At 49.7% G+C, this 14241-nt stretch overlaps 1 protein-coding gene across 5 annotated transcripts in view; it reads left to right on the top strand.

The window, feature by feature from the left end:
- Window positions 1–14241, top strand: part of CACNA1F (calcium voltage-gated channel subunit alpha1 F) — a 326101-nt gene that overhangs the window by 28431 nt on the left and 283429 nt on the right. For all 5 annotated transcript variants that reach the window (XM_063936570.1, XM_063936571.1, XM_063936568.1 and 2 more), the window contains exons 7-8: window positions 101–253; window positions 10017–10213. In XM_063936570.1, coding sequence (XP_063792640.1) covers window positions 101–253; window positions 10017–10213 — 350 coding nt within the window. The remainder of the gene's footprint in view (window positions 1–100; window positions 254–10016; window positions 10214–14241) is intronic.

Genomic DNA, 14241 nt, shown 5'->3' with positions numbered 1-14241 from the left:
TCCACAGACAGTTTTGTGTCCTGTTTGTAGATGCAGAGTTGCATTGCATTGTGTGGTTCGTGTTTGGTGTCAGTCTCACTTTTGTTGTTGTGTCTTGCAGGTCTGCACATTGTATTGAATTCTATAATGAAAGCCATGGTGCCCTTGCTTCATATTGCACTGCTGGTCTTGTTTGTCATCATCATTTATGCCATCATCGGACTGGAACTGTTTATCGGACGGATGCACAAGACCTGTTTCTACATTGGCTCAGGTATTATTCCCATTCAGTGAAATATTTTTTAGCTTAGATATCGGAGTAGACTTGTTTTATTCTACGGAACATTTATGGCTTGTGAAATTCATGTACTGTGTCCATTTATTGTTGCTTTGAAGGGTTTGCCCACTTCTGGTTTGTCCCCACCAGTGAGTACTCTATTATGGAAATCAGACTGAGGAGGGTTCCGGTATAAAAGATAGACAGTGTCTAGCTAGACAGTCATTAGATAGACACCATATGTTACACAGACATTAGGTCGACACCATTTTCAATTTTCATGTCGACCTTTTGACCTGTCGACCTTTTGTACTGTCTACATTTTTTATGTCGACCTTTTGACCCCGTCGACCTTTTGACCCTGTCGACCTAATGTCTGTGTAACATATGGTGTCTATCTATTGACTGTCTAACTAGACACTGTCTATCTATCAACCGGATACCCTGAGGAGAGAGTTGTCAGTGCAGAAGAACTGTAATACCCCTTTCACACGGCTGTGCGGTGTGAAAGGGGTCAGTCCAGAATTCCCGGGTCACCTGACCTGGTATTTCAACCTGGGAATAAAGAAGGGTTATTCCCGGGTTATTACCGGGTCAGGTGCAGCGTGAACGGGTTGCCAGGTCGTTGTGACCCAGGACCCGTTCACAGTATAAGCAGAGGCGGCGTGGAAATGATCTCCCAGCCCTACCTCCACCCCCGCCCCTGATGACGCCACCAGTCCCCGCCCCTGATGGCAACCCGACCCGGGATATTTGCTGGGTCGGGAAGCCAGTGTGAAAGGGTCCAAAGCTTGTTCGCACCCGGGAAGGACTCGTTTCTAGATCCCGGGTGCGACCCGGCATTGCGATGTGAAAGCGGTATAACTGTCCTAGTCATGGTCTGCTGGTACAGGAGGCGTGGATTTTAAGTGACAACTTGAATGAGCACAACCACTGTCCATTCAGACACTGACTGTCCACTCTCATGCACTGACAGATCCTTCATTCATTCTCTTTCTGTCAAATAGCTCAGTGGAGAAGTTGCCCATGGCAACCAATCAGCACTGTAGTAACATCTATAATTTGCATACTATAAAATTATACAGAGCTGCTGATTGGTTGATGGAGCAACTTCTCCACTGGCTCACTTCTCCGCTCTTATCACTGCTTAGTAAATGTCCCCCAAAATTATGAATCCATACACCATGCTGCAAATGCAAAACGGTATAGCTGGGGCACGGCGCCTGGGCTGTGTGTATATAATACAAGTCACAAATTCCCTTCTTTTGGTCTTAAGTACATCTGTCTCTTTTTATTTCCGATTACCTATGCCACTGTTGACCAGAAGAGATACAATTCCCTATCAGTTCCTGTGTGACTGACTTGCAGAAGCCCTATGCGTCGGCTTGCAGTGACTTCTTGCAGTGCTACCTGAGCTGTGGTTAGCTCGTTATGTGGAGATACAAACTCATGTATATGATCAATATGGTCTGTCACCTCCACTGGTGAAGAGTGCAGATCTGAGGTATGATCAAATGTAAGGGTTTTCAGTAACTGGTGCATAGTACAAATGGTAATGGTCCCCCTGAGGCATGAATGGAGTTGAGCAGAAGTTCTTCCTCACTGAAGATTCAACATATTGCACAATTCAGCGTATATCGGGCAGTGTGTATGCCCGATATGCGGGTGCCCACGGTCACTAGCAACATCGTGTATGCCCGATATGCGGGTGCCCACGGTCACTAGCAACATCATCTGGTGCACATCAAACTTGATGATATAGCTAGTGTCGTGTAGCATGCTAATGAAGGACAGAATATGATCGTTCCGTCCTTCATTAAATTCGCCCCAGTGTGCAGAGGCAATCTGGGCTGACGGGGACTCGTTTCAATGTCGGAACGAATCCAAATCACTGTGTACCCAGCTTGACTGTCCTTTGTTGACCTTGAGCGAGGTTTGAAGAAATGTGCTTAGAGATAATGGGGGATCATTCCGAGTAGATCGCTCACTAGCAGTTTTTAGCAGCCGTGCAAACGCATAGTCGCCTCCCACGGGGGAGTGTATTTTCGCTTTGCAGGCGTGCGAACGCCTGTGCAGCAGAGCGCCTGCAAACACATTTTGTACAAAACAAGACCAGCCCTGTAGATACTTATCCTGTGCGATGATTGCTGCGATGAGTGACACGGTAATGATGTCAGATAACCGCCCAGCAAACGCCCGGCCACGCCTGCGTTTTTCCAAACACTCCCAAAAAATGGGCAGTTGACACCCATAAACGCCCTCTTTCTGTCAATCTCCTTGCGTTCGGCTGTGCGATTGGAATCGTCACTAGAACCAGTGCAAAACCACAATGGACTTCGTACCTGTACAACGCGCGTGCGCATTGCGGTGAATACGCAGTTACACAGTGACATGCAACCCGATAAGTGTAGAAGGAAGAAACAGCGCTGGGTGGGCGTCCAGTGGCCCCTGTGGAATCGGAGAAAGGGATTTATCGGTAAGTACCAAAATCCTGATTTCTCCTTCATCCACTAGGGGCCACTGGAGTGCAGATACAATGGGGACGTCCCAGAGCTCCCAAGACGGGAGGGAGAGCGCTGAGATTCCTGCAAAACCGTTCGGCCAAACTGTGACACAGAGGCCGCAAAAATGTAAAATCCGTAAAACATGACAAACGTATGATGTCCCGACTAAGCGGCATCGCAACATAAAGCATTCACGGAAACCCGGTGGGCGGCCGCCCCCGAAGGTCCCCCAGAGCGTGTGGAGTGAACCGAAATGGAAAACGGAGGCTCTCGAGCAACTGCCAAATAAGACTGTCTGATGGTCAGACGTATCCAACGGCCCAACGGCTGTTGGGACCCCGGCCATTCAGGACGGGAGCATCGTACAGAACAAAGACGAAATCAAGTTGCCGAACAGCCGAAGACCTCTGTACAGAGAGTCGGAGAGTCCTGACAACATCCAAAGGTCACGAATCCGGTGAAACTGCCGAGAGGGCCAAAAACACAAGTGTCAGATTTATATGAAAAGCGAACATCACCCCTGGAAGAAACGACAGGTGAGTACGAAGCTCAGCCGTAACCCTATTCGAAAGGGGGGTTGCCTGTAGAGAACTCCCTGCAAGAAAGCCCGAACTTCTGGCCGCCAGGCTAATCACCTTTGGAAGAAAACCGAAAGAGCAGACACCTGAAACTCAGGTCAACCAAGTCGAAGCGCAGCCGAGCAGACCACCCGGAGAAACCAAAGAAGGCGGTTAAATGAAAAACCGAAGGGAAAAACCCTCGTCATCCACACCAGGCCACAAAAAGTTTCCAAAAGTGGCAAAAGTGAGACGATGTAACTGACTTCCGAAATCGGGGCCCAGTAGGCATAACCGAACTAGGGAACTCCTTCCTTCTGAGAAGGTCTCGTGAACGGCCACCCCGTTAAACAAAACCTGTGGAAGACTGAACAAAGAAAAGGACCCTGTTGAAGTAGACATTCCCGCAGAGGTAGGGGCCAAGGTTCCTCTACTGACAACAGGTGCAGGGTTGATTTCCAAATCTTGCGCGGCCAAACTGAAGTAACGGGAGGACTAGCGCACATTCTCCCTTTATGCGTGCAGAAAGTGAGGTAGTAACGAAAAAGGTGGAAAGATAGACTAACCAGAAGCTCCAAGTAGCCCTGAGGGCATCCTCGGCTACTGCCGCCAGAGCTCACGTCCAAGAGTAGTAAAGGGGCAGTTGAAGAGTCAGTCGCAACGCCATGAGGTCGATCCGAGTTCTCCACCAACAGCTGACCAGCTGACAAAACTCCGGAGAATGTCCACTCACCCGGGTGCTTGACCTGGAATGAAGATTGTTGTCCTCTGCTCAGTGGAGGATGTAGGTGACCTCTCTCAGCGCCGCACTTGGCTGAAGAGAGAGATGGGAACTAGTCCCGAGGAAGGAAAAATCCTCTGACGAACCGAGTTGAGAACCATCCCTAAAAACAGAAAACAGTACGAGGAGCATAAATGGAACCCGTGTCGAATCAGAAGACTAAGGACGCCTAAACCCTTTTTGCTCCAAACTAGCAATCACCGACTGAATGGATTCTAAGTTCAGAATAGGCTTGGCCGAGCCATCTGGCTTCGGCACGTAAAAAAGAAAACAAAAAACAAAGGCCTGAGAAAATGCCCCGATTCCAATGATGTGCGGTAACAGGGATCAGCACCATTGCGGTTAGAAGCATCTGGAACGCTGCCTGCAAAGCCGGCAGACCCGTGAGGGACCACTAAGGCGGTTGGACTCCAAAATCGAGCATGTAATCGCCCATGATGAGAAACCTAACCCAAGCATACCCAGGCTTCCCAGAGAAATCACGGACATGCGCCCACACTGGGATCTCTCAGGTGGGAGGAAGGTCCGACCTGCGGTGGGTGTGTTGGAGGACTTACATTCTGACTGGTCCGTGGATGCTGAACTTCTACCTCGGCCTCTTACTCTGAGATCCCTTGGTGACGGAGATACCATCCCTGTCATGGACTCGAAACCCGGAAAGGGCACGGAAAGATCTAAAGGAAAGACCGGTATAGGTCCGTCTTGGAGCTGGAGCAGCAGTAGGGGACAGAAAAGTGGACTTACCTAATGGCCTGAGAAATACAGGCAGGAAGATCCTTCCCGACCAGGCCCGTAATGAACCACGCCACTGCTGCCCTTTAGGATTCAATATCCGCCTGTCACTGTCGCAGCCCTAAAGGTCATCGGGTTAAGACAGTCCAAGCGGAAATTCAGGCTCCGAGTATACAGACTCCTTTGGAAACCTCAAAAGAACGTAAAGCAGAATCGTAACTCTGATCTGCCCAAGTAATCAGTTGATCCTGATGTAAACCCTGTAACCCAGAGGATAATTGTTCTACAACCTACCTGCTCCGGACAAGGTAGAACCTCTGCTGCCGCATATTTCTCTCAGATGGCTCCCTCCGCAAGGTAGCCCCAGGGACCGGCAGCTTCGTGGACCGGCGATACATCGAGGAGTATACCCTTGGAAAGGTCCGATATCGTTTCCTGCTATCTGCGGGGAAAGGATAGGAAAACAAACAAACAAACAAACAAACCTGAAATTGTGTATTCGGATGTCTCCAGGCCGCCGACCGGAGCACATCTAGCTTATCCGAAACTGGACAAGTCGCTGTCGTCTCTTCATTGGTGCCGAACCCGAGGGATGTGAAGCGCTCCTTTACCTGCAGCACCAGACGAACTGCTGTACAATGCGCCTCATATCCTGTACATCTCTCGCCTCCTCCAAGAGAGGCCTCTCATCCGCAGAGTCGTGTAACATGGAGGTTAGCAAGCTCCTTTTAGAAACCTGAAGAGGAGAAATGACGGACAGGGTCTCTGGTTAACAGTGACATTACCTGCATAAGCCGAGCTGTTCGAACAGGAGTGTGCTGCAGCTGCGTTGAGGGCTAAGCAGATGGCTCCACCACACAGTCCACACCTAACAGGGATTTCACTGCCTGTCCCGGGTGATAGGTTCAGTAAAACGAAAAGAGAAAAGGTGTGTTAAAGAAGCGTAGCCCTATGTACTCTCTGCACTATAACGTGCAGTGACAGACACGTTTCCCTTAAAGTTGGTTTTTGTTGGGATTCAAACCCGGGTCTCTGTGTGCAGATGTCCCCGCTACTAGTGTACTGAGCCTCAGCGACTATTTGTCTGATGCCACACACATTCCCCAAATTACAAACAGCATTAGTACCAAATGAAACAAGGGAATAATAAAGGGAAGGCAACACCCGCCCTGTATGTAGTGTACTGCTAAATTAGGAAGAACAGGTGCAATACATGTTTCTCGGAAGCTCCGTTGGTTGTCCCAAATGGCGGTTAGCCTGTGAAAAAAGCCCGGGGAAAATGTTATGTGGCAAGGTGGTTATTATAATAAATTGCGCTGGAAGCTTATAGTTTTATCCACTATATACGTGTAACCTATATAGTGAGCCTAACTGGGTAGTCTATAAAGATGACTATGAAAAAACAACTCACTGCTATGATGAGGTCTCACCCGCAGGGAGGAAATGGCCGCCAGCGCATGCAGAGCCACAGGGGCAGCCGGGAGCTGAGGCCCATGTCGGGAGTAAGCTCCACCCCCCTTATGGCGCCCAATTTAAACTAAACAAACCTCAGCGCCAACCTAGCGGTGAGCGCCCTGCATCCCCCTCCTGCAATACGAGCCACGGGCGGGGATCGGGAAGCCCGCTGAGCAAAGCGGGATTAAGCGCCGCCCCCCCTCGAATTCAAAACTTAACCAGCTTCAGCGTAACTGCAGCGATGAGCGCCCTGCATCCCCCGCTGGCAAAGCGTGCCGCGGCCGGGGAGCGCTGAGCCCGCTGTACAGAGCGGGAGTTAGCTCCGCCCCCTGTAATGGCGCCAGATTGCAAATTGCAGAGCGCCTCCAGCGGTATCCCCGCGCCGGCTCTGTGAGCCACGCTGAGTAGGGAGCGGGCTGATGAGCAGAGAGCGGGGGGGGGGGGAGTAAGCGCTTAATAAATGAAACCAGTCTGGCCTGCCCGCTCCTTGATATGAGGGATTAGTCCTCTAAGCCCATCAGAATATGGCATCTGAACATTTCTAAATTCACCCCGCATCCCCCGCCGGCATGGAGAGTGCTGCGCTGCTTAGAAGCAATCTGAGCCACGGCTGGGGGGTGGGGGGAGCTGAGCCCGCTGTGTAGAGCGGCATTAAGCTCCACCCCCCCATAATGGCGCCAAATTTAAAACTGTAAGGGCGCCTCTGTTAAGATGTGATCCGCGGCCAGGGACAGAGTTCAGAGCTGGGAGCGGATGGACAAACTCAAAGTGTTTGTACTTACCGCTGCTTCTGCTGTGCAGGATGATGGAGTAGCCCCGACACGCGCCACACGCAGCGGTGTCCGGCCACTCATACTCACCGCTGCCTTGCTGCCAGAATCTTCTGCCGACTGAGCGGCCCGACACGGGCCGCACGCAGCGGTGTCCGGCCAGTCTCCGGAGAGCTCAGTGTCTCCTTCAGCCGGGGCCCATCCCGAGCCGCACGCAGCTGCGATGGGACCCCACTGGCAGCTCCCGCGGTGCAGACTTGCAGTGGCAGAGCTGCCAGTCTGTGATTGTAAGAAAGAATAATAAAAATAATAAAATAATAATAAAAAGAAATAAAAATTCTTCAGAAGTCCCAAGAGTGAACCAGCTCCCTTGGGCACAAATTAAAGACTGGCTTGGAGCGGGGACATAGTAGGGGAGGAGCTAGTCACATGGTTATAAATTTAAAGTGCCAGCTCCCAGTTACTGCCTACTATATCCCCATTGTATCTACACTCCAGTGGCCCCTGGTGGATGAAGGAGAAAGATCTAAATAGGCTGTGCATCAGCCATTATTACTTTACCTTACCTTTTAGTGGCACTGTTATAGTTCCTCGAATCTGTCAGCACGGTCCTTAAAGTCTCTTTTGAAGTGTGGGATATAATGGTTGCAATCCATGCTTGAGGGGTAAGCTAGTAAAGTCATTATTAGGTGTCAGGTGCCCAATAATGGTTAGCTCGTAGTCCGCTGCACATGCTGCCTCAACTGGCCTCCATAATTGGACTTCAGTAGGAAAACTTTGAAGGCAGCTACCACCTGTGGTTTACACAAGCCAGATTCCCTGGTCCTATCATGAGACCTGTTTATTACTTTAGTTGGTGGAATTATCAGATAAGCCCTGCCTGTGTCTTTGCATTGGGTCTTAGGGCTGTTTCTATTAATGTAGTCCTCCTCTACCACTGTGAGGCTCCACACTCTGCCAGCATCCATGTGACTCAGTGCCATGTAGCAGAAGAGTGCCTTACCCGAATCTGTAGCTTGGTCAGGACACTTTTAGAGATAAGCTGGATCAGAGGCTCCAAGGTCTGCTAAGACTGTGGTTTGACCACTGTGCTACAGAGAGCTAATTTTTCCTCGGTGGAGAAAAATGTGACTTCTCTATGTGTCTGCACTGTGGCTCTTTGGTGTGGAGACACCTGGACAAGGCCACAGAGGGATATTTGGTTATTGTAGAGTATTTCAAACCAACAGGTCAGTGATGCTCTGTACACTCAATGGACACAGTTATGTGAAGTCTGTACTGATTTCAGCTGATCTCTCCTTTAAAAGAGTATATGGGAGGAATTCAATTGTTTGAAAAGTCAGTTGGTTGTCTTTTTTTCCCTGTCTATTAGGTAGGAAAAAACAGACACTCAACTGACTTTTCAACCAGTTGAATACTCCCCCATATGTGTAACATGACTGCAGCACGCCCAGAGATTCCCAGCATTAGGGTAGATTTGCGGCTTTCAATAGAGACCTCATAAGTCCTCACAGTTCGCTCACCTGAAGTTGTCTAGCTCAGGGGAGTGAACTATGTTCCAATTTAACTATTTGTGTTTTGCAGCTATTGAAGCAGTATACCACCACAGAGGGGTGTGATACATGAGACCGGCAGTCGGAATGCCGGCAGTCACATGACCGACACCGGCATCCCGAACTTCAGAATGCCGTCAGGGGACAGGGTAATTATTTTACCCCTCCCCTGTCCCCTACCCTAATGCTAACCCACATGGGGTGGCGGCTAGTGCCATGACAGTGGGGGTGGTGGCTAGGACTAAGACACCGGTGGTGGTGGTGGCTAGGGCTATGACACAGGGAGCGGAAGCTATGGCCAATCCCCTCCCCCACCCACGCCCTAACCCTAACAGGCACCCCGATGCTTACCTTTGGGATGTCAGCGATCGATGTTACGGTGCTGGGATTCTGAGTGGTGTCAGGATTCCGGCGTCGGTCACATGACCGCTGACATCCCGACTGCTGGGAAACTAACCGTATCCCCCAGGGGGAAGCTCCTCCAGGATATGTTACCTCAGCCAAGCCTCACCCATATAAGCAAATGCAGTTTGCACACACAGAAACACACACACACAAACAGACACACACTTCATAGAAATTTAGATGTTAACTTGCCTAGAGCAAAAATGTTGACTCTTGTTCAGATACAATGGATTTTTTGGGAGCAACGTCCATTAAATATATAGCACACTATGCTGCAAAACGTCTTTCGGACATATTAATGAGAGCGTTTCTATAGTTCTGCCAGAGCACAAAGTACAAAGCCTGCTCTTGGCCTAGTGTTGTTTTTCAACATCCTTAGTTATATTTCCAAAGCTCTACAAAGATTAGTGTATCTGAGTTCACAGAGCATCGAAGGAGTTGTTCTCATTTGATTTAATCTGCGAAGCTGCCTATGATCACCATATGTTTCTCTGGACAGCAGGCTCTCAGGGGCAGCCAGAGATCTTATTATACTAAATACTCTGTGCTACTGGCCTTGGCGTGTGGTTTCTGGCCTCTGATCTTCTGTGTATAAAGGATACATTTGATGAACGCCAGGGGTTGCAGAGATTGCCAATGTAACGTCTCTTATCATTTGTGGAATGCTTTATAACATTCAGCAATATGAACTGAGACGGGCAGAGGAAACAGATCTCATTATATTTAGAAATGACGCAGTCATGTCTGTTTCCTGACACTTCATCCAGACGTACGTGCAAATTTCTTTTTATAGACTATCACTGTTACATGCTCAGGACTGCTAAGGTGTGCTACTTTGTACAGTCATCCTGTGTTGGCCTCCAATCAGTCCTCATTACGCTGTACTAAATTGTATTACTGTGCTGTATGTGTTCCCACACCCAGGCTACACAATGTCGGTGTGTTTCTTCTGTGATTGGTAACTTACTATTTAAATGGTTTTTTCTGTTGCATTGTGTGTTAGACCTCGTCTCAGAAGAAGAACCCGCCCCGTGCGCTTTCTCCGGCCATGGGAGGGAATGTCATCTCAACAACACAGAGTGCCGGGGCAAATGGGAAGGGCCCAATGGTGGGATCACAAACTTCGATAATTTCTTCTTTGCCATGCTGACTGTGTTCCAGTGCATCACTATGGAGGGCTGGACTGACGTGCTATACTGGGTTAGTGACAATGGGTGCCTACATCTATATATCACATAGTAAGCGCCACAATATGACTTCCTGGGCTTGATTTCTTTATCTCTCTTTTTTTCCCTTTACCTTCCTGCTCTTCTTCCTCCCCTGTATCTTACCACCAGTATTTGTGCTGTGCATTATACTCCTCACCCCCATGCTAATCATGTTTCAGCCTTTTCACCTTGCAGTGAACAGCACCTGTTACTGTATTAGTACATACCATCCAACATTGCAAAGTCTTGGTGTGAAGGGGATGTGGCCACTCCACGCGGGGAAGCGCCTAGCTTACCAGAGCACTAAGCTGACCCCATCCCACTTTCTCTAACGTCCTAGTGGATGCTGGGGACTCTGTAAGGACCATGGGGAATAGACGGGCTCTGCAGGAGACATGGGCACTTTAAGAAAGAATTTAGGTTCTGGTGTGCTCTGGCTCCTCCCTCTATGTCCCTCCTCCAGACCTCAGTTTGAGACTGTGCCCGGACGAGCTGGGTGCTGTTTAGTGAGCTCTCCCGAGTTCGCTGAGAGAAAGTATTTTGTTAGGTTTTTTATTTTCAGGGAGCTCTGCTGGCAACAGACTCCCTGCATCGTGGGACTGAGGGGAGAGAAGCAGCCCTACTCTCTGAAGCTAGGTCCTGCTTCTTAGGCTACTGGACACCATTAGCTCCAGAGGGATCGCACACAGGATCTCACCCTCGTCGTCCGATCCCAGAGCCGCGCCGCTGTCCCCCTCGCAGAGCCGGAAGACAGAAGCCGGGTGAGTATGAGAAGCAAGAAGACTTCAAATTGGCGGCAGAAGACTCCGTTCTTCACTGAGGTAACGCACAGCACTGCAGCTGTGCGCCATTGCTCCCACACACCTCACATAATCCGGTCACTGTAAGGGTGCAGGGCGCAGGGGGGGGGGGCGCCCTGGGCAGCATTTGGATCCTCTTTTTGGCAAAAGTAAACATATATACAGTTGGGCACTGTATATATGTATGAGCCCCCGCCAAGAAAATGCATATTTAAGCGGGACAGAAGCCCGCCGTCGAGGGGGCGGGGCTTCTTCCTCAGCACTCACCAGCGCCATTTTTTCTCCACAGCTCTGCTGAGAGGAAGCTCCCCAGGCTCTCCCCTGCAGATTCACGGTAGAAGAGGGTAAAAAGAGAGGAGGGGCACATAAATTAGGCGCAAAAACACAATATAAACAGCAGCTACTGGGTTAACATTAAGTTACTGTGTTATTCCTGGGTTATAGCGCTGGGGTGTGTGCTGGCATACTCTCTCTCTGTCTCTCCAAAGGGCCTTGTGGGGGAACTGTCTTCAAAAAGGGTATTCCCTGTGTGTGTGGTGTGTCGGTACGCTTGTGTCGACATGTCTGATGAGGAAGGCTATGTGGAAGCAGAGCGGGAGCAAGTGAATGTGGTGTCTCCGCCGACGGCGCCGACACCTGATTGGATGGATATGTGGAAGGTTTTAAATGATAATGTTAATTCCTTGCATAAGAGGTTAGATAAAGCTGAAGCCTCAGGACAGTCAAGGTCCCAACCCGTGCCTGATCCTATGTCGCAGAGGCCGTCAGGGTCTCTGAAGCGCCCACTATCCCAAATTGTTGACACAGATACCGACATGGATTCTGACTCCAGTGTCGATGACGATGATGCAAAGTTACAGCCAAAGTTGGCTAAATCACTCCGATATATGATTATAGCAATTAAGGATGTTTTGCACATCACAGAGGAAACCCGTGTCCCTGACACAAGGGTTTATATGTATAAGGGAAAAAAACCTGAGGTAACTTTTCCCCCCTCACACGAACTGAATGAGTTATGTGAAAAAGCTTGGGAATCTCCAGATAAAAAAATGCAGATTTCCAAACGGATTCTTATGGCGTATCCTTTCCCGCCAACGGACAGGTTACGATGGGAATCCTCCCCTAGGGTGGACAAAGCTTTAATACGCTTATCCAAAAAGGTAGCCCTGCCGTCCCAGGATACGGCTACCCTCAAGGACGCTGCTGATCGCAAACAGGAGGGTACCCTGAAGTCCATTTATACACATTCAGGTACCTTGCTCAGACTGGCAATCGCGTCGGCCTGGGTCTGTAGTGCAGACCCAGGCCAGGACTGATACCTTTTCAGAGGAGTTGGATACCCTAGATAGGGATACTGTTTTATTGACCCTGGGGCATATTAAAGACGCTGTCCTTTATATGAGAGATGCTCAAAGAGACATTAGTCTACTGGGTTCTAGAATAAATGCTATGTCAATTTTGCCAAAAGGGTCCTGTGTACTCGGCAATGGACAGGTGATGCCGACTCAAAAAGGCATATGGAGGTTTTACCTTATAAGGGTGAGAAATTGTTTGGGGAGGGTCTCTCGGACCTGGTCTCCACAGCTACTGCTGGAAAGTCTAATTTTTTGCCATATGTTTCCTCACAGCCTAAGAGAGCACCGTATTATCAAATGCAGTCCTTTCGATCACAGAAAAACAAGAAAGTCCGAGGTGCGTCCTTTCTTGCCAGAGGCAGGGGCAGAGGAAAGAAGCTGCACAACGCAGCTAGCTCCCAGGAACAGAAGTCCTCCCCGGCCTCTACAAAATCCGCCGCATGACGCTGGGGCTCCACAAGCGGGGCTAGGCCCGGTGGGGGCGCATCTTCGAAATTTCAGCCACAAGTGGGTTCACTCCCAGTTGGATCCCTGGGCAATAGAGATTGTGTGAGATACAAGCTGGAATTCGAGGAAATGCCACCTCACCGATACCTCAAATCGGCCCTGCCAGCTTCCCCCCACGAGAGGGAAATAGTGTTAACTGCAATTCACAAATTGTATCTTCAACAGGTGGTGGTCAAGGTTCCCCCCCTTCAACAAGGAAGGGGTTATTATTCAACTATGTTTGTAGTCCCGAAACCGGACGGTTCGGTCAGACCCATATTGAATTTAAAATCCCTGAACATATACCTGAAAAGGTTCAAGTTCAAGATGGAATCGCTGAGAGCAGTCATTGCAAGCATGGAAGGGGGGGATTTTATGGTGTCTCTGGACATAAAGGATGCATACCTTCATGTCCCCATTTATCCACCTCATCAGGCGTACCTCAGATTTGTGGTACAGGATTGTCATTACCAATTTCAGACGTTGCCGTTTGGTCTCTCCACGGCACCGAGAATATTTACCAAGGTAATGGCGGAAATGATGGTACTCCTGCGGAAGCAAGGAGTCACAATTATCCCATACTTGGACGATCTCCTCATAAAAGCGAGATCAAGAGAGCAGTTGCTGATCAGCGTAGCACTTTCTCTGGAAGTGTTACGGCAACACGGCTGGATTCTAAATATTCCAAAGTCGCAGTTGGTTCCTACGACTCGTCTGCCTTTCCTGGGCATGATTCTAGACACAGACCAGAAAAGGGTTTATCTCCCGATGGAGAAAGCTCAGGAACTCATGACACTGGTCAGGAACCTATTAAAACCAACCAAAACCAAAACAGGTGTCAGTGCATCACTGCACTCGGGTCCTGGGAAAGATGGTGGCATCATACGAGGCCATTCCCTTCGGCAGGTTCCATGCGAGGACCTTTCAGTTTCAGTGGGACTTACTGGACAAGTGGTCCGGATCACATCTTCAGATGCATCGGTTAATCACCCTATCCTCCAGGGGCAGGGTGTCACTCCTGTGGTGGCTGCAGAGCGCTCACCTTCTCGAGGGCCGCAGATTCGGCATTCATGGACGCAAGCCTCCGAGGTTGGGGTGCAGTAACACAGGGAAGAAGTTTCCAAGGAATGTGGTCAAGTCAAGAGACTTGCCTTCACATCAACATCCTGGAACTAAGGGCCATATACAACGCCCTACGTCAAGCGGAGACCCTGCTTCGCGACCAACTGGTTCTGATTCAGTCAGACAACATCACCGCAGTAGCTCATGTAAACCGTCAAGGCGGCACAAGGAGCAGAGTGGCGATGGTGGAAGCCACCAAGATTCTTCGCTGGGCGGAGAATCACGTAAGCGCACTGTCAGCAGTGTTCATCCCGGGA

Source organism: Pseudophryne corroboree, chromosome 8 (genome assembly GCF_028390025.1).
Source record: "Pseudophryne corroboree isolate aPseCor3 chromosome 8, aPseCor3.hap2, whole genome shotgun sequence".
In the NCBI taxonomy this organism is placed as follows: Eukaryota; Metazoa; Chordata; class Amphibia; order Anura; family Myobatrachidae; genus Pseudophryne; species Pseudophryne corroboree.
This window is presented reverse-complemented; position numbering and strand designations above follow the sequence as displayed.